This window comes from Muntiacus reevesi, chromosome 2, assembly GCF_963930625.1.
Source record: "Muntiacus reevesi chromosome 2, mMunRee1.1, whole genome shotgun sequence".
NCBI classification, from domain to species: Eukaryota; Metazoa; Chordata; class Mammalia; order Artiodactyla; family Cervidae; genus Muntiacus; species Muntiacus reevesi.
Window position 1 is genome coordinate 199,688,554 of NC_089250.1, and position 18,804 is coordinate 199,707,357.

The 18,804-nt window shown below is 49.2% G+C and overlaps 1 protein-coding gene across 2 annotated transcripts in view; it reads right to left on the reverse strand.

Annotated features, from left to right (window-relative positions):
• Nucleotides 1–17,755, reverse strand: part of GGA2 (golgi associated, gamma adaptin ear containing, ARF binding protein 2) — a 29,975-nt gene extending 12,220 nt beyond the window's left edge. The window contains exons 1-8 of one of the 2 annotated variants that reach the window (XM_065924500.1): nucleotides 17,582–17,755; nucleotides 9,316–9,400; nucleotides 7,992–8,067; nucleotides 7,039–7,137; nucleotides 4,517–4,640; nucleotides 3,055–3,158; nucleotides 1,632–1,712; nucleotides 833–970 (exon numbers count right to left, since the gene is read on the reverse strand). In XM_065924500.1, the coding sequence (XP_065780572.1) occupies nucleotides 833–970; nucleotides 1,632–1,712; nucleotides 3,055–3,158; nucleotides 4,517–4,640; nucleotides 7,039–7,137; nucleotides 7,992–8,067; nucleotides 9,316–9,400; nucleotides 17,582–17,690 (816 nt within the window). In that variant the 5' untranslated portion in view covers nucleotides 17,691–17,755. Of the gene's footprint in view, nucleotides 1–832; nucleotides 971–1,631; nucleotides 1,713–3,054; nucleotides 3,159–4,516; nucleotides 4,641–7,038; nucleotides 7,138–7,991; nucleotides 8,068–9,315; nucleotides 9,401–11,822; nucleotides 11,867–17,581 lie in introns of those variants that run through there. The other variant, XM_065924501.1, reaches the window with a different exon arrangement.
• Between the last annotated feature and the right edge of the window lie 1,049 nt (nucleotides 17,756–18,804).

The window sequence follows — 18,804 nt, forward strand, 5'->3', positions numbered from 1 at the left end:
CGTTATAAAAAAAGAAGGATCTCAAGATGTGTAAATGTGGAGAAATGGAAACTCCGAAACACTGCTGTCACAAACATAAAATGATACAACCACTCTGGCACTTTTTAAAAAGTTGACTATACACCCAGCATATGACCTAGCAATCCCACATTGAGGCGTTTACCCAAGAGAAAGGAAAACGTATGTTCACACAAAATGGTTCTGAACACAAGTGTTTAGAGCAGCTTATTTCATGATCATCTGAAGCTGCAAGCAACCCAAATACCCATCAATAGACGAATGGATATGCATATTGTGGTATATGCAAACCACAGCTTCTCCAAAGGAGAGAACCAAACCACCCCCCCACCCCAAAAAAAAGGCAGGGGTGGAATACTGTATCATTCCATTTATATAAGAGTCTAAGAAATGTAAATTAATCAGCAGTCTTTCTCAGTCGTGTCCAACTCTTTGCAGCCCCATGGTCTGTAGCCTGCCAGGTTCTACTGTCCGTGGAATTTTCCAGGCAAGAATACTGGAGTGGGTTGCCACTTCCTCCTCCAGGGGATCTTCCCGACCTAGGGACGGAACACATGTCCCCTGCATCTCTTGCATTGGCAGGTGGATTCTTCACCACTAATGCCACTTGGGAAGCCCCAAACTAATTAGAAGGGAAAAAACAAATCAGTGGTTGCTTGGAGAGAGGGAGGAACAGGAGGAGGAGAATGAGGAAGTTTGAGTGGGTGAGGAACATGCTCTTTATTTTGACTGTGTGAGGGCTTCTTGAAATCTGTGCATATTCTTAGTACGTCAGTCATACTCAGTCCTTCCCGACTTCGCTTTTGAAGAGTACCTGCAAGGCCGCCTGGTCTGGCGGGGCCTGCCCCGGCCTGCGGTACGTGCTCAGCATTTCCTGTAGCACCTTCACGTGGCTCCGAACCTCCTCCACAGCACTGACCCTCTTGGACACCTTCTCTGATTTTTCCTGTTCCTTTCGGGAGAAAGAGGATGAAGTGAGGGACAGATGCTCTGGGTAAAGCTTGAATGTGCGCCGGGAGAGGCATGCTATACTGTGCAGAGCTCAGGGAAGCCTCCAAAACACTGAGTGGGTGGAGTGTTCACTCAGCGGGCAAGAAGATGCTCAAGGTCTGCAATTCCTGGGACAGACAATGGGGAGCATGTGTCCACTCTATCACCAGCCTCTGTCCCTCTGGAAAGGAAATTCCCACACCTGGATTCTTTCCGCACCAACACTGGTCACTGAGACAGAAACTGGGGTCTGTGAAATGCTTTGAGCTCTTGGACAGAAGTACCTGGAAGCACATAGAAGTTTCTGCTTCCAGGCACCACCGTGCCGCCCTTCAAGGAGCTCATAGCTGTTCCCTGGTTCAGGGCTAGGTGGCTGTCTCTTCTTCCAGCTAACTGTGCCTCCCACCCTCAATCACACACACACTGTCCCTGCTGCCAAACTGCTTCAGTCATGTCAGACTCTGAGACACCCATGAACTATAGCCCACCAGGTTCCTCTGTCCATGGGATTCTCCAGGTAAGAATACTGGAGTGGGTTTCCATGTCCTCCTCCAGGGGATTTCCCTACAGTATCCAGCCCCTATCAAATGCTGGTTCGGCAGAACGCCCTGGAGAATGCCCACCTCCTTGACCAAATTCTTGATCAGCCGGTTTGCAGCCTGAAGATCCTCAGGATGGCTGCTCTTCAGAAGCCGTGTCAGAAGCTGGAGAGAGAACAAGACTCGGTGAAACTAATTCCCCCGGTCAGATGGCCCAGAGCAATAGTACCAGCAACAGCAGAATTACCCGTCACAACAGCTTGCACATTTAAATGCATTACCTTACCAATTCCTCACGATGACACAATAATTTAACAATCGTGACATTCCCCAAAGAACACTGGTGTTTCAACAGGGAATGGACATGGATGTCCCAGGAGACATCTGGCCAAGTCTGCAGACATTGTCAGTGGTCACAACTGGGGGCAGTACTGACATCCAGCGGGTAGAGGTCAGGGACACCTATACACCCCACCTCACAGTGCTGACAGCCCCCAACAAGGAAGTTAACTGGCCCACGACATCAGCAGTGCTGAGGCAGCCTTGGACCACATACTCTGATGTGAGAGACCTCGAGAATCTCATCCACGTTGCTCCCAATGCCTAGCAGAATGCCTGACATGCACTCACTCTTCATTGGATGGATGGCAAGAAAGATGGAGAGCCATCTTTCTGAGCACCGCAGTGTCTAAGCAGCTGGCGCAAGCTGACACCAGACTGACCTTCTCAGGAATCCACGCCATACCTCCTCCCCTGCTCCTCCTGAGGCCCCCACAGGAGAGCAGCCAGAGAGAAAGCCGCCCAGAGCCTAGCACAGCCCTGCTCATCCTGCCCACAGCGAGCACCTAGATCCAAGGGAAGAGGACAGCTGACAGGTGCAGCTGGAAGGCAGAGGGTACCCGAAGAGACTTACCCTCAGACTACAGCCTCCCTGCTCCTACACTTGCCAGACCTTGTCAGCAACCAAGAACAGTAATGACCAAAAGCACTGCCACCTTTCGGAGGTACCCTGGAGTTATCCCCGAGTCTTGGCCTAGGTTTGGACCACCTTGCTTTTCCCTCCCCTGTCCTTAATGATGTCTGAGGAGCAGCAAAACTGGGAGGCAGGAACAGAAGGAAAACGGGTGACATCGGCCTTATGGATGCTTTTTCTTTTGATCTGAGCCAACGTGCAACCCAAGCTTTCCTCCCCACTCTCCTCCTCCAACACCACACACACTCTGGATATGACCGACCCCCCACACTACCCACTAGGGTTGGCCATTCATACCTTCTTTCCCTTGGGAACACTGAACGGATAAGGTGGAAGACCCAAAGAACAGGTCACTTATTTGACCTGTCCATGAAGAAGACATACAGACCCTACAACACCTCTCTCTGCTCCAGAGAACTCACCCCACCACCCCACATGCCAGTTCAGATCAGAGGGTACTGGAGAGGGGTCCCTCAAAGAAGAGGTCAGCTGAGACTCCAGGTTGGCCTCCACGGTCAGGCAGAAGCTCCTTACCTTTGACTTTTCTTCATCAGCATCGAAGATGGAGCTCTTGGGCCAGGGAGAAGGTGGGGGCAAGATTTTATCCACTGGAAGTTTAGGGTCTTGCTTTATGATTCCTAAAAAAATGCAATTCATGGATATGCTGATATAAATACTTGCTGACTTCAGCAGGATCCAGTATAAAGTCCAGAAAACCCTGGTTCCTGACCTCCCAACAGGAAGACACTGTCAGCGACCTTAAAGGGAAACACCCAGGGTGTGATCAAGGCTCTGCATCCTCTCCTGGGAGAATCCCAAGCTGGGGATGGTCACAGGCAACTAGATCAGAGGAGAGGCAGACCCTGAGACTAGCAGTCTATGGTTCCCACACTGTACAAATACTGACCACTTTATGCAGGTACACAACCCCTCAGGGCCCAGAAATTAGTGCAGGATCTTTGATACTCATAAAAATACTGGGTGCACGTGACAGGGGAAAAAAAAATTTAGCCCATCCTAAATCCAGTTCCTCCCACAGAGCCTGAGAGAAAAGGAACGTGGACTCCGAGGACACACTCTGGAGCTCACTTCACAAGAGGAACAGGCTCATTCTCCAAGGGCGTCACAAAAAGAGAATGGGAAAGGCCTGAGGGCCCGCAGAAATCCTTCTCTCCTCAGAGAGAAGCCTCACACTGCCGGGGAAAGGATAACGCACCTGCGATCCTTAGAAGAGTAGTGAAAACCTACGGCAGCTGGAAAAAAAGAACAGAAAAGCCTGCACCCCTGCAGGAGAGACAGCAACATGTCCTGGCCCCAGCCCGAGATGGGGTGGAACAGGATCACAAACAAGTCCCTCCAAGACCAGGGACACAGGCCTTCCTAAGACCGAGGCTTAATCAGAACAGAACCACCACTAGCGCCAGGTGAAGGGCATCAAGGAACAAGTAATAAGGGTCTACTGTCAGGACAGGCAATGGGATAAGAACTCTCTGAGATGCAGAGCAAGAGGAAGACCCAAAGCTGAGAGCAGAGTAGATACTGCGAGAAACTCTCTAGGCGATCAGCCCCCACCTCAAACACAAGCCAACACCAAAGGAATCTGAAACCTGGTATAGTAAGGGGAACTATAGCAACAACCATCTCAAACCCAGTTCAACTCCTGCTGAGTCTTTACCAGCTGAGCCACAAGGGAAGCCCAAGGACACTGGAGTGGGTAGACTATCCTTCTCCAGCAGACCTTCCTGATCCAGGAATTGGACCGGGGTCTCCTGCTCTATAGGGCAATTCTTTACTAACTAAGCTATCAGGGAAGCCCCACCTCCTGCTAACCAGAAGGAAAGGCCTGCCCACTTTCAGGGATTGAAATGACTTGCATCAGCCTCGATTACTCTACCTACTGGACACAAGATCCCCAGCTTTCACCCCAAAATGACAAACTGTACCGGAAAGCAAGAAGGAACCACCACCGTGGGAAGGGAACGCAATGTAGTCAGACCTTGCTTCTTTAGCATCTGATAAGCATCTCGGATCTTGATGTCCTCTGGAAACCAGACTGTCCAACTGAAGAGTATTTCAATGATTCTTCCTTTAACTTTTTCTGTAGTCCAGGAGCCTAGGTACTGAAGATAAAAAGGAAAGGGAATTACTGAGCTGAAGGGCCTTAGCGAGACAGGGGAGAGGGTGGCAGTACATAACCTCCAAAGTGACACAGATGTTCAGGACACAACATAAACTGGTCAGAAGTGATTAGGCGCAAGATGGTGGTAAGATTCGATTTCTAGTAGACCTTGAGCTTTATTACACGCTCATTATAATACATCAGCTAACAACACACACACAGCCATGACAGTCCCAAACCTGACCATAAAAGGCCTGGAAATCTCTATCCCGCCTTTTGCAAAATAGTTGGACTAATCCTCCCACTTGTTACCTATGAAATTACTGAGCCCACAAAAACTAACTACCCCATATTTAAGGGCTACTCTCATCTTCTGAGACAGCCTGCATTCTACCTATGGAATGCATCTCTCTACAAACATATCTGTTTTCCCACTTAGTTCACAGGACAGAGTCCCCTTGCCTGCCCACTTGCAACCCTCACAAGCATTCTATATTAATAAATCTACTTAGCTATACTTTGCCTCTTGCTGAATCCCTTCTGTGCTGAGACATGAAGAACCTGAGCTTCACAATGTCATGTGGCAGCTCGGATGAGAGTGGGGTTTTGGGGAGAATGGATGCATGTGTATGTAAGGCTGAGTCCGTCTGCTGTTCACCTGAGACTCTCACAACATCGTTAACCGGGTATACCTCATTACAAAATGTTTTTGGTGTAAAAAAAATTAAAACAAACAAAAAGAATCTGAGCTTCAGCAAGTCCGGATTGTAATTAAAAAACAGTGGGGGCTTCTCTGGTGGTCCAGCAGCTAAGACTCCATGCTCCCAGTGCAAGGGGCCTGAGTTCTATCCCCAGTTAGGGAACTAGATTCCACATGCCACAGCTAAGAGCTGGTGCAGTCAAATTTAAAAATAAAAAAGAGAGACAGTGGGTTTTAATCCCAGCCCACAAGCTCAAGTCTCAATCTAAGTTTTGGCTGGGTTCAAATCCCATCTGAGTTGGGCAATTTCATTGGTAGACTGCCCAGCCCACTGTATCACTGAAAAGATGGTAGCTGAGAAGCAAACCACTCGAGGCTGGTTGAGAGGTGAGGCACAGTAACAGGACAAATTACCTGACACCCAGCCCCAGCGCTCTTTCTGGGCTTCAAGGAGTCAACCTCCAAAGCCACTAAAATTAAATCCCACGATATATTGGCCTAGGTTAGAGCCACTGGGGCACTCATTTTTTTGAGTGTAGAGTAAAAATATATTTGGAATTAAAGTAAGGTAAAGTGAAAGGAATTGCTGAAACTCAAAATGTTTTGAATCATTATTTCTTAAAAGATCCTCTTAGGAAATCCCTGGTGGTCCAGCGGTTAAGAATCCGCCCACCGATGCAGGGAACACGGGTTTGATCCCTGCCCAGGGAAGATCCCACATGCCACGGGGCAACTAAGCCTGTGAGCCACAATGACTGAGCTCACACGATGCAACTACTGAAGCCTGTCCGCCCTGGAACCCATGCTCTGCAACGAGAGAAGTCGCACGAGACATGCGCAAACCGCAAGCAGAGAGGAGCCCCTGCTCGCCACAACCAAGACACAGCGCAGGCGAAAATCAATACTACCACTACTATTGAAAGATCCTCTTAAAATCAATAAAAGGATTTATTAATCCTCATAAATAAAAGAATACTTATATATATAGTTTCCAAAATGTGTGACCCTTCTCCTCAGTTCCTTCTGGCACAGAACTTCAAAGACCCTTGGAATTTCCTAAGTGATAGAAAGGTCTTTGTTACTTACAAGTCCCCCCCAGGGACTATACCCAAGCTTATGCTAAACATTCCTGGTGGACACCTAGTTTCAAGGGAGGGACTGACCATGTGATTAGAGGATTGGAACTTTCAGCCCCATCCTGACCCCCGCAAGAGGAGGGAGGTTGAGTTCAACCATGTGGCCACTGATTAACTCAATAGTGCCCAGGCAACTCCAGATAAAAACTCCAACCACCAGGTCCAGAGAGCTTTCTGGCTGAACGTAAGATGTGCTAGGAGGGTGGTGTGCTCAGGTTCCATAGGAGACAGCATGCAGAAATGCTTCCCCTTCATCCTCAAGATCTTGGCCTATGTATCTCATGTATATCCTTTAAAATAAACAGATAAAAACTATAGTGCTTTCCTGTAGAGTTCTGTGAATCTTTCCATCCAGTGAATTAGGCAACCTGGCAGAGGGGGTCAGAGGAACCTCTGAACTAGTAGCCGGTCGGGCAGAAATGCAAGTAGCTTGGGGATCCCCAAGACACATGATGGGTGTCTGAAGTGGACGTAGTCTAGGTAGGGCTGAGCTCTTAACCTGTGAGGTCTCAGTGACACCAACAGTGAGCGGCACAGAGAGGGGCCAGGCCCAGGGCGCTCACCTTTGGGGACAGCACTTTGATGAGCTCGTTCAGGAAGCGGAACTTGGCCACCTCGTTGTGGAACTTCTCCCCACAGTGGTTCACACACGTCTCCAGCACCTGCACAGACACAGGACCCCCATGAGAAGGGGAAGCCATTGGCTCCAGAGCTCATTCCAAACCTGCTAAGTATTTGCTGCAACCATGGCTCAAGACTGAGGACACTAAAATTTGGGAGAAAGGGTGAGACTTTCAGATTAAGTAAAAAAGCACTTGCTTGCTCTTGTTGTAACTGACAGGTTTGTGCCCAGGAAACCATTCGGTGAGGGACTCTGAGGTCACCCCACCTTTCATGGAGACCCTTTGGGCAGGTGAAACTGGTCAGAGAATCACTTCTTTCTTTCTCTTAGAGGCAGAAATCAGACAAGGAATACTCAAGAACTGTCAAACTACGGGTTACCTGCTGGCATTCAAGTGACAAATTGGGCCTGTAAATGTTTTCTCTGGTCCACACCATTAACACTTCAAATCAGTCACTGATACTGAAAAATTCTGAGACTTCATCTGGATTTCCAGTTTCTCTTAAACAGGAAGTTCTAGCAACACTGGGCCCACACTCATCCCCGGCAAAAGCCAGCAGGTCCTGCTGTGTAGCTGCCCTCTTTAGACTGGACGTGGTCTCTCTGGCTCTTTGGTTCCTCCCGTAGGTGGCTCACTCACTTTGTCACCAGTCTGGCCCTGAGGGCACTTGACCTTGCCAGCCCTGGTCTAACGAAGGCAAAAGGAAATAAAGCCTTCCTTTCCTTCCTGCTACTCTCCAGGAACAGATCTAGAATGGGGCAATCTGAGCCCAGAACTCCCTCTAGCCTGCCTTCTCAAGGCCAGGGAAGGTGACCCTCTCAGAGGCTCTTTCCCACACTGAAATGCTAGCCTTGGGACAGAAGACCTAAGGCTAAGGGGCAAGCCAAACTCACCGTTAAGGCATAAAGAGCTTCTTTTTCTTGCGGAGACTGGATCTTGTGGGCCAGCAGCCAGGGTGCATGGGTTGAGCTAAGGGAAAACAAAGACTCTGGGTAGAGAGGAACACAGTAACTGGTCTGGCTGAGTGTGCTCGGTCAATTCCCCTCTCCCCCAGAAGCTTGGGTCCCAGAGCAGAGGTAGGATGTGACTGCACACGACCACGCATGAGCCCCCAAAGCAGGTCGGCTCCCAGCCACCCCCATATCTCACAGCTACGCTTCCAGAACACACCATCCTCTCCCCAGTTCACCTACCCCTACAGCTCCCAGACCTGTATTTAACTTGGTATAGAGCAGCACAGACCCTATTTGTCATTTGAGAACTGCTCAGTCAACCCTGGAGCAGAAAATGGAATCAAACTTCTTGTTACTTTCAAAATGAATATTCAGCAACGTGGAGATAAAATATCTGGATAACTGACTCATTCCTTAAGTTCCTATCCAGGGGACTTCCTTGGCGGTCCAGTGGTTAAGACCTCACACTCCCACTGCAGGGAGCAGTTTGATCCCTGGTTGGGGAACTGAGATCCTGCAGGCTGTGCTTCATGGCCAAAAAATAGGTGGGGAAAAAAGTTCCCATTCAGACACTTCAGAAACCAAATTCAATAAAATCTTAACCTCTCTTCCTCTGCTTTTTCTTAAAAAAAAAACAACTGTATTTAAATTAGCTTAACAAGCTTCCCTCGTGGCTCAAGTAAAGAGTTCGCCTGCAATGCAGGAGATGCAGGTTTAATCCGTGGGTCGGGAAGATCCCCTGGAGAAAAAAATGGCAATCCACTCCAGTAGTATTTTCGCCTGGGAAATCCTATGGAGAGAGGAGCCTGGTGGGCTACATGGTGTCGAAGAAGAGTCAGACACAACTTAGTGACTAAACAACAACAAAAGCATCTACTGTGGCTCTGAAAGGGACGCTCAGAAACATGCTGCTAAATATAGTATAATCTTCAAATAAAAAAAATTTTTAGTAAGAGCATACTGATCTTTCACATTACTATGTACCCTGGCTACATTCTATCCCTAACATTCAGAGAGCTCCTCAGCAGTAATGTTTCATAAAAATTATTTTAAAATTTGAGAATAATTGTGTTACAAATTTTTTTTTTTTTTTTAGGAAAACTACATAAATTTGCAATTTCTAGAAAACTAACATACTCAATAGATCATGGAGGGAGGAAAAAAGGAAAACAAAGTCTGAGCTATGTAAAAGAGTCCTGAGAAACAGAGGCACGCACAGTCTGAGGTGCCCGTGGGGCAGGGTGTGTGTGTGATGTCACCTTACCCATTGGGATCAGTGTTCACTTGGTCACAGAAATTCTGGATAGCTGACCAATCCTGCTCTGACATGCTTGGGTCTGTGGCTTTATCTGTCAAGGAAATAAAAAGCAAAACTGAAGGATAATAAAGGGAAACATACACACCTCTCCACATCTCCACCCCTCAAGCAGGACAACAGCCAAGGACTGTGATATCACACCTCCCGAGGATGGGACCCAGCAAGCAGACAGCTGGGGGGGGTGGTGGTCAACAGTACTCATCATTGTCAGGCACGGGTATGGCCCATGACTCAGGGACTGCTGACCGCACGAACGAGCAAACAGGTTAACAAGCTACTGTCCTGAAAGGGGCTCCATTCCCAGTGCAGGGGTTGGCTTACGTGCACCTTCTTCATGGCCGTGTTGACCCCCCACCGCGACCCTGCAACAAGGACGGGCACAGGCCAGCATCTATGCATAGGCCACAACCTGCAAGCTTCTTTTTTATTTTTTATTTTCATCTTTTTGGCTGCACTGGGCTTTCTCAAGATGCAGCGTGTGGGCTTGGCTGCTCCACGGCATGTGGAATCTTTCCGGAGCAAGGATTGAACTCATGTTCCCTGCACTGGCAGGCGGATTCTTAACCACTGGACCACCAGGGAACGCCAAGAACCTGGAAGCTTCTCAGCCATGTGACAGGAAGACCAGAACTTACAGTGAAGCCCTGAGCAGCTCCCACCATGTCCCCGAAGTAACAGGCCGAAACCTGAGCCTCCACTCACTGAAATCCTCTGTCCTACCTAAGCAGCTTCTCCACGTCAGGGGCTTATCCTGTCTGACAAGAGGACCTCCTTGCCTTCGGTCCTTGGAATGCCGTTTCCCTCTGCTACCATCCACATATGCCCAAGGAACCCAGATCCAGTCACACCAGGGTCTTCCCCACTGAACACTGGTATTTGTATGAAATCAGGATATGCAGCATGAAGCATACCAGGGCACAGCCCAGAGCAGAAAACACTTGGAGAAACGGGGCTTATCAGAAGGCCTAAAGTGAGCCCACGCTCCACTGAGGGGTGGGGCAATCCCTGAGTTCCTGGAATCTTTGTGTGACTCTTTCCTGGTGCTAGATGGTAGCAGCTTCTTCCTCCCCTCCCACTGTTGCCGCTTAGAATCCCTGTCCCAGCAAGGATGCCCATTCCATAGGCCCGGCCTTCCAACTGAAACAAGCCACACTCTCATAAAGTAGTTGCCGAGACTGTCTTTGTCCTGCCCTTTCATAACATTTCCCCTACTCCCCACTGTCCAGCTTATCCTGGACCACCCGCCTCTCCAATGAAACGTCTTAGTGGTCCTGACAGAGAAACTCTTTCAAACTCTGCAAGTAAGTAATTCTTATGGTCATACTTCTGACACTATTCCTTTTGCATTAATGTCTACTTCTCTCTTCTCTATCCATTCTCAAGGTCATTCTGAATCTCCATCTGCTCCCAAAAGCCTCCTCCACTGCTCCAGCCCTGACTAATTCTCCTCCCTTCTGATTACTTAAGAGTCTACAGGGGCTTTCCTGGTGGTCCAGTGATTAAGAATCCACCTCCCAGTGCAGGGGAAACAGGTTCGATCCCTGGTCCGGGAAGATCCCACATGCTGCAGAGCAACTAAGCCTGTGCAACTACTGAGATTGTGCTTTAGAGCCCAGGAACCATAACCAAGGAAGTCCATGTACTTAAAGCCTATTCCCCACGACAAGAGCAATCACCGCAATGAGAAGTCTGCACGCTGCAACTGAGGAGCAGCCCCTACTCACCACAACTAGTCAAAGTGCTCATGCAGCAATGAAGACCCAGCACAGCCAAAAATAAATAATTTAAAAAAAAAAGACTCCACAGTCACTAGAGTTTACCTTTCCAGACAGTAGTCACTTTTGTGTCACGTGGAAGTCGTGTGCCCCTAGTTCAACAATGAGATTCAAAGGACAGGTACTCAATCCCCCACCTTCCCACCCACCAGCCCCACCCTAAGTGAACAGAGACAACAAGAAAAGCAAAGGAATCAGGTTATCAACTTCCCCATGCTCCTCACCTTTTTCCTCCTCAAAGCTCTTTCTCTATGTTCCACCTCTCAAAATGCTATTCACCCTTTGAACCCCAACTCAAATGCCACTTCATAAGGACTTTCTTAATCTTTCTATCACCCACCCCCACAAAACAGAAGACACCTCTTCCATCTCAGAAGACCCACATCCTACCTACTCTTTTAGGATGGGGATCTCCAGCTCCATCCTTTATTAGCTACATGCCATTGGGCTCCCAGAGCCCCAGTTTCCTCAACTATAAAATAAGGAAAACGGTACCTTCCGTGTGGGATAGTCATGAGATTTTTAAAAGACAGTGTCTAGGGCTTCCCTGGTGGTCTACTGGTTAGGACTCCATCTGCCTACAACTACTGAGTTCACATCCTGCAACTACTGAAGCCTATGCGCCTCGAGCCCATGCCCCACCACGAGAGAAGCCACTGCAATGAGAGGTCCACGCACCGCAACCAGAGTAGCTCCCACTCCAGAGTAGCTCCACATCTAGAGAAAGCCTGCAAACAGCAATGAAGACCCAGTGTAACAAATAAACGAATGAATCTTAAAAAAAAGATAGTGTCTAAAATACTCAGTGTAGCAGCAAACATTAAGTAATCAAGAAAAGACAATCTTGTAACAGTCTCTGCATTTTCCTTTAAAAATTTGTACACGACTTAGTACACTTAAACTTCAAGTCTGTTCACGACAAAGGTAGAAGCACTGTGCTTCCTATAACGCTTGGTACAGTGCCTTAGGCACAGGCACAAAATAATCACTCAGGAAATAAAGCAGTGATGCTCAAGAGTCTGATAAGGAGATCTGACTCCACCGTACAGGGACCTCTACTCGACGCTCTGTGGTGACCTAAAAGGAAGGAAATCTAAAGAAGAGAGGATACATGTACATGCATAACCGATTCACTTTGCTGCAGCAGAAACTCACACAACACTGTAAAGCAACGAGACTCCAGTAAAAATTAATGAAAAAAGGAGATCTGACTCATCTGAACTACTTCTTTCTGTATCATTAAAACTTCATGAAGCTTCAGTTCACAAGGTCAAGCTTGACACCTCAAAGACTTTCAGACATCAACACATGACTCTGTGACAGCAGTTCCGCAAGGTTTTGGACACCAGGGGCCAGTTTCATGGAAAATAATCTTTCCAGGGGGTGGGGTGGGGGAGGTGGTTTCAGGATAATTCAAAGGCGTTACATTTACCGTCTGCACCCATATGAGAATCTCATACCACCACTAATCCAACAGGAGGTGGAGCTCAAGCAGTAATGATGATGGGGAGCAGCTGTAAATATATTAACAGATGAAGCTTCACTCCCTCACCCGCCGCTCACCTTCTACTGTGAAGCCTGGCTCCTTACTTGCCGTAACCTGACCGGGACCAGTTTGTGGCCCGGGGGTTGGGGACCCGTGCTCTATGACCCAGTGGCAGAGAAGAGCAAGTAGGACCCTGTTTACCAAGCAGAATCCAGCTCTCTCCCTCCTGCCCTACCACCAAGTTACCAGGTTTTTCAAAGGACGGAAGGGAAAAAAAAACTTTACAAGCTTAAATAATGTTCTAAACCCATAACCAAGGCAAAGCAGCAAAAAGCACTAAAAAGTAAGCATTTTTATTTGTTATATCTATATCATAAGGATTCCCTCAAGGTTTTTCACAGCTCCTAAATAACAACAATAATAGTCAGAGCTGTTGCACCCGCCCGCCCCCCACACTGTTTTTTAAGAACTTGCTTTGTGTCAGACATGATGCTGAGTGCTTTCCTAGCATCCCTTTCCTGTAATCCTCAGAAAACTGAAGCTGGTACTAATGTTAGCTCAGCATTTTATAGATGAAGAAATGTGTCCAGTCACAAAACAGGAAAATGACAAAAAAATCTCAGGTCTGCCCAATTCCAGGGCCCAAATATAAGTCTTCAGTTCTCTGACAAAGACAGGGCCTCTTTTGGGAACTAGGTTCTTTGACCTTTTTACCACTAAGTTATCAGCTCCCTAAGGCAGGAAGGAGGACTGTCTCATTCACCTTCCCACACTCCAGCCTAGACAGTCATCAGCAAGGACACCTACTCATGAACAAATGATTCATCTTTCACTACGCGCGAAGTCTGGCCAGTTGGCTGGACATACTGCTGACACCAGGAGATGGCTACTCCAGTTCTGAAATAACTGGGTCTCCAAACGCCTAATCCCATCCTGCCAAGCTATTTCAGTGGCCTTGAGCAGGTCCACAGACAATAATTCCCAGGGGATTTTTCAAAATTTTTAAATTTTTAAAAATTAAAAAAAAAAAAAGATAGCCGAGCCCTCCAGCTCTGAGGGAAACGCCCCTCCACCCCGGGGCTGGGGCAGGGAGGTTAGGGAGCCTGCTGTGAGTCTGCAGAATCTCAGTTCCCCGACCAGGGATTGAACCCAGGTCACAGAGGGGGGGAAAACACTAAATCCCAACCACTAGACCGCCAGGGAATTCCCTGAATGGTTCATCTAACAGTGACTAATTCAAAAGCCAAATCATCTCACGTCAGCCACCACCCCGCCCCCGGGGTCATGACCCTGGCATTAAGAGCAGCCGGTGCTAGTCAGGGGAGCCCTGGGGCTGTGGGGAAGCAGTCACCTTGAGAACACTTAGAACCCAAGCCTTCGGCAGTGAGCATGCACTGCTCACTGCGTGGGGCAGATACACACCAACCCTGACATCAAGCAGTGCTGAAAGGCCAAGATCCACCATAGGAATGATGGGTCCAAGATCAAGAATCGGCTCAGTCCTAGAGAAGCTGGGAGAATATAAATAGATCCGAAATCCAAACCACTCTCATCCCCGAGGGAGGCAGAAAAGTGAGGCTGGAAGACAGGACTTATCACCTGGGAGGAGGTCCAAGTAGATGGAAGATTACAGAGCATCCAACTAAGCTAGTGCCTTCCTGGCAGTACTAGCAGAGCTGAGACCGAGAGGCCCCAGCGAAGCTGTTAATAGCTCAAGACCCCGCTGGTTAAATCGAGTATAGCACCCCGTGCCACCGGGCACAGGAGGCTTTTCATTAACAAGGAGGTGGCAGCTCTAAATGCAGTCATGTGGAACAACGCCCAAAATAAACTAAGTGTGTGTGTGTGTGGGGGGGGGGGGGGTGCTGCAAAACACCCAGAAGCTGCTACTTGTATTTTTAAAGCTTGAGCTTCTGGTGAAACAGGTTCCTGGTGTTCCTTTGGGGAACTACTCCTTCCCAATTCCAGGTCCGATGTTTTTCCTTTTCTGGCAAACAGTATGAGTTCGTTTTCTGCCACTCTCACTAAGAAGACTAGTGATGATAACAGCTAACACTGCGCACACGCACTGTTCCGTGTACTTTAGATGTACGAACTCCCCTGATCCTCACAACCCCAAGCTGTTAGTCGCTCAAGCGTGTTTGACTCTTTAAGACCCCACGGACTGTAGCCCATCAGGGTCCTCTCTCCATGGGATTCTCTAGGCAAGAATACTGGAGTGGGTTGCCATTTCCTTTTCCAGGGGATCTTCCTGACGCAGGGATCGAACCTGAATCTTACCCATTGCAGGCAGATTCTTTTACCATCTGAGCCACAGGGGGGCATGCTATTACATTCCAGCCTTAGGGACACAGCTGCCTTGATTGCTGAGCTAAGACCCGTCAGCGAGATGAGCTCTGGGGTCTTCACGGGCCCCTGGAGTGACTTCCTTCTCCATCCAGCCTAGACTCAGGGACTTTCCTTCAACTACACTCCAGTCCTTGCCCCACCACCAGCCTCTCTAGCGCACGTCCATCCACGTACCACCTCCACTGCGCCCCAGCGCCCACAAGTCTGGTTCAACAGTTTACTTTCTCTGTTCCTACGGCGGGCAGGGGCAGGGAGGTGGAAACCGAACAACCACAAAGACTACAAGATACATTTCTGAAACCCACTCAACACTCCAAAGCCCAAACTCAGAGGATCTCGGTGCAGAGGGGAAGAGGTGGGCCCTCTGTCCCAGGGCATATCTGGGAATGTCTGGAGGCATTTTTGGTTGCCGGACTGGGAAGGGGGTCTGTGCTGTTGGTATAGGTTCTAGCCCTATCCGAACAACTGGAAGATTTCAGCACTTTGGGACCACAATGGCCTAAAACAGCTGGAGCTTAAGGACCCCCTCCTAAACAGTCTTAGTTCCCTTTTTCTCCCCCACCTGGGTCAGCGGCTGGCTGGTCTCTAACCCAGCCCACTTGACTTTTGCAACTCCACTGCCTCCTAGTCAACCACCTTCTTTCTGTCCCCACTGTTTAACACTGAGATAACTCAATAATCTTTCAGTTGCCAAAGTTCCCCCATCTTCCTTCTCTTTCTCAGCAGCAAAACCACCTACCAACTATACCTTTCTCAGAGACCTGCGGCTCCACCTTCTCTCTCAGCGCTGCCTTCCCACCCCAGCACCCCCCCTCCCCGAACCCTGCTTCTTCCATGTTGAGATTCTCCACGCTCCATGCGCAAACTCTGTTCTTCCTAATGCGCACAGACAAGCTCACTGCTAATAAACTGAAGGTCTCAAGTTGACCTCCAGTTCTTACCCTCTCTGGAGCCAACCAACTGCCCAGAGAGCTTCTCTTTGTGCCACAAGCACCGTAAACTCCGCAAGTGAAGCAACTGTAACCAATCAGTTACCTAAGCCTGAAACCTGCAATCCAACCTAGATCCCTCTGGTCCCCTGCCTCTATCCTAATGCATTAAGGCTGCTGATCCAACTAGCTAATTATTTCTACTCTCCACCCCAATACCTTTGTACTTCAGCCCCGACACACTACCAGAAGAGCTTTTCATCTACTCTCTGCCTGGACTCTCCCATCCCTAACTAATTCAGCTCTTCACATAGCAGCAAAGCGATGCTTTTAACAGAGGTACTTGATTAGAGAGGCTTCCTAGGTGGCACAGCGGTAAAGAATCTGCCTGCTTGTGCAGGAGACAGTAAAGAAGATCCCCTGGAGTAGGAAATAGCCACCCACTCCAGTATTCTTGCCCGGGAAATCCAATGGACGGAGGAGTCTGGCGGGCTACAGCCCACAGGGTCGCAAAAGAGTGAGGCAAGACTGAGCATGCATGCACACTTGATCAAAGTTCCAGGCTCTGACATCTCCTCCCGACTACATCAAGGATAAACTCTGAACTTCTTTCTGATCGCTTCTAAGCCTTTTGGCTAAGATCAAGTAAACTTCTTTCTGCAGCCCACAAGACCCTTGAAGATCTCGCCCCAATAAGCCATGCAGTCTCTTTAGGCTTTGCACTCCTGCAGCCGACTTCCTTCTTCCCAGAATGCTCCACACTCTCCTTTCCCCCAGCTTTTACACATGCAGTTTCCTGCATCTGAAATGTTATCGCCTCCATTGTCCACTCAAATGCTATGTCCCTCGAGACAATCCCCTCTTAAACAAACCAACTCCAACCACTGCACCTTAAACCCTAGTATCCCTCCCATTTGCCTTAACATAACAAAGTGCTGCTACTATTGGCTATCACCTACTTAAATATATCTTTGTGAGCAAGGGCTCTGCCTTAGGCATCTTAGTACTCCCAGCACCCGGCAGAGCCCAATACCGCAGAGCCCTATATAAGGAGTATATGCTTTATTCTCTTGGAATTTCAAGACCCCATCGGTAACGCAGGGACAGTAACTACCCCTAGGACTGCCACGAGTCTTACATGAGACAACAACAAAAGTCCGGCCAGAAGGAACTCGCACAAAAGGTTTAAAGAGGTTCTTTTACATTAAAGTCGGGAGCCAGAGAGAGTTCTTTCCCAGAGGATGGGTGTGTTGCACAGTTAAGTCTAAAAGTGCTCATCTCTAAAACGAGGTTAGTAACCGAAGCTGTCTCTAGGGGTCGTAATAAGGATTAAGAGTGGCTGAAATGCCCTTTAGCAGTGTTTGGCATAAAAGCGAAGCTCAATAAACCGTAGCCATTATGTTGTTAACAGTGTTTATGCACCGCGATGGGGGCAGAGGGGCGCAGAGCGCCCAGCCTCGGGTCCGCAGCCGCGGCAGATTCCTGGGGTTCCTCTCCAGGGCCCCCAATGAGATTCTCCCAGCCGTGCCGGGTCCTGCCTCTCTCCTCGGGCGCCAGCCTCCCCGAGGCCACCTGCCCGCCCGCCAGCCCCAGAAGAAAGGCCCGGGGAGGCGGGAAGCGAGGCCTCACGTGGAGCGCTGCGCCCGAGCGGAGAGGCGGCCCCGGCTACTCACTGAGCCATAGCTCCAGCGCCGGCGTCGGCCCCCGGGGCCCCTCGGCCGACTCAGCTCCCGCCGCGGCCCCGGCCCCCGCCGCCACCGCCGTCGCCGTCGCCGTCGCCATGGGCCCAGCCCCCGCCGCCGAGGCCGCGGCCGCCCCTGCGCTTCAGCCGCCGGCGTCTGCAGCGTTCCGGGGCTGCCGACGCGGCAGGCGAGGGCCGGCACGTGACGGGGCGGGGCCTGTGTGGCCACTCCCACCGACCAGGTCCCGCCTCCGCGCAGGCCCCGGCAGGTGGGCTCAGCCTCGCCAAAAGCCTTCCACTCAGCGCTAGGCGGCCTCGCGGGCTGGGTATCCAGACTCGCAATCAGATCGGAATTCGCCAAGTCAACCTCGCAAGTCCTGCCAGAAAAATAGAGGGAGCCCCGTTAATCTGAGTCTCAGATAAGGAATTCGCTAGCCTTTTTATTCCGGACGGTCTTTTCGGACCACCACCTGCCTCTGTACTCTATTTTCTCCAGAATATACCATGAGCGTGCTAGGCACTTACTCATTGTGGCAAAGGATAATCGCCACCACCACCACCCCCGCTACAAAAAAAGTCATGATTCTCATACATTATAAAATGAACACATGTTAAGTATTTAACGCTAATTAAATGAGGAAACCAAGCAGAGTTACAATCCGTTCAAAACAGAAGTCAGGAAAAGGGCAAATTTATACAGAATAAAGGAATGTTGCAACAGATATGCTAATAGACACAAAAGTAGCTCAGTTAATCTGCATTTTACATATTTATTCATTTGCTTTTTACCTTTTCATTTAAGGCCTCTTGATGAGATTTACAAGGATCTTAGTTCCCTGACCAGAGATCCAATGCCAGCCCGCTGCAGTGGAAGCCTGGAGTCCTAACCACTAGGGCCACCAGGGAATTCCCCAATTTGCATGTTTATAGGCAAGAATTATTTGTATAGCTGTCAGTTATCTACAACTAACAGAGTTGTAAGACGTCTCTAGGACAGTGAAGGAAAGGCTAGGCACTGGAAAGGTGTGCTCTCTACATAATGGGTAATTTTCCTTTGAAGCTCAAGTGCTCTGTACTCCATTACCTGCTTCACCCCACTAATGCAGGAAATTTGTACACTTCCATGTCTCCACTTACCTAGGGTCGTGCCTGGCACACCAGTACTGATAAATACTTGTTGAATGGCCAGATGAACAGTGGGAGCAATAAGAGGTT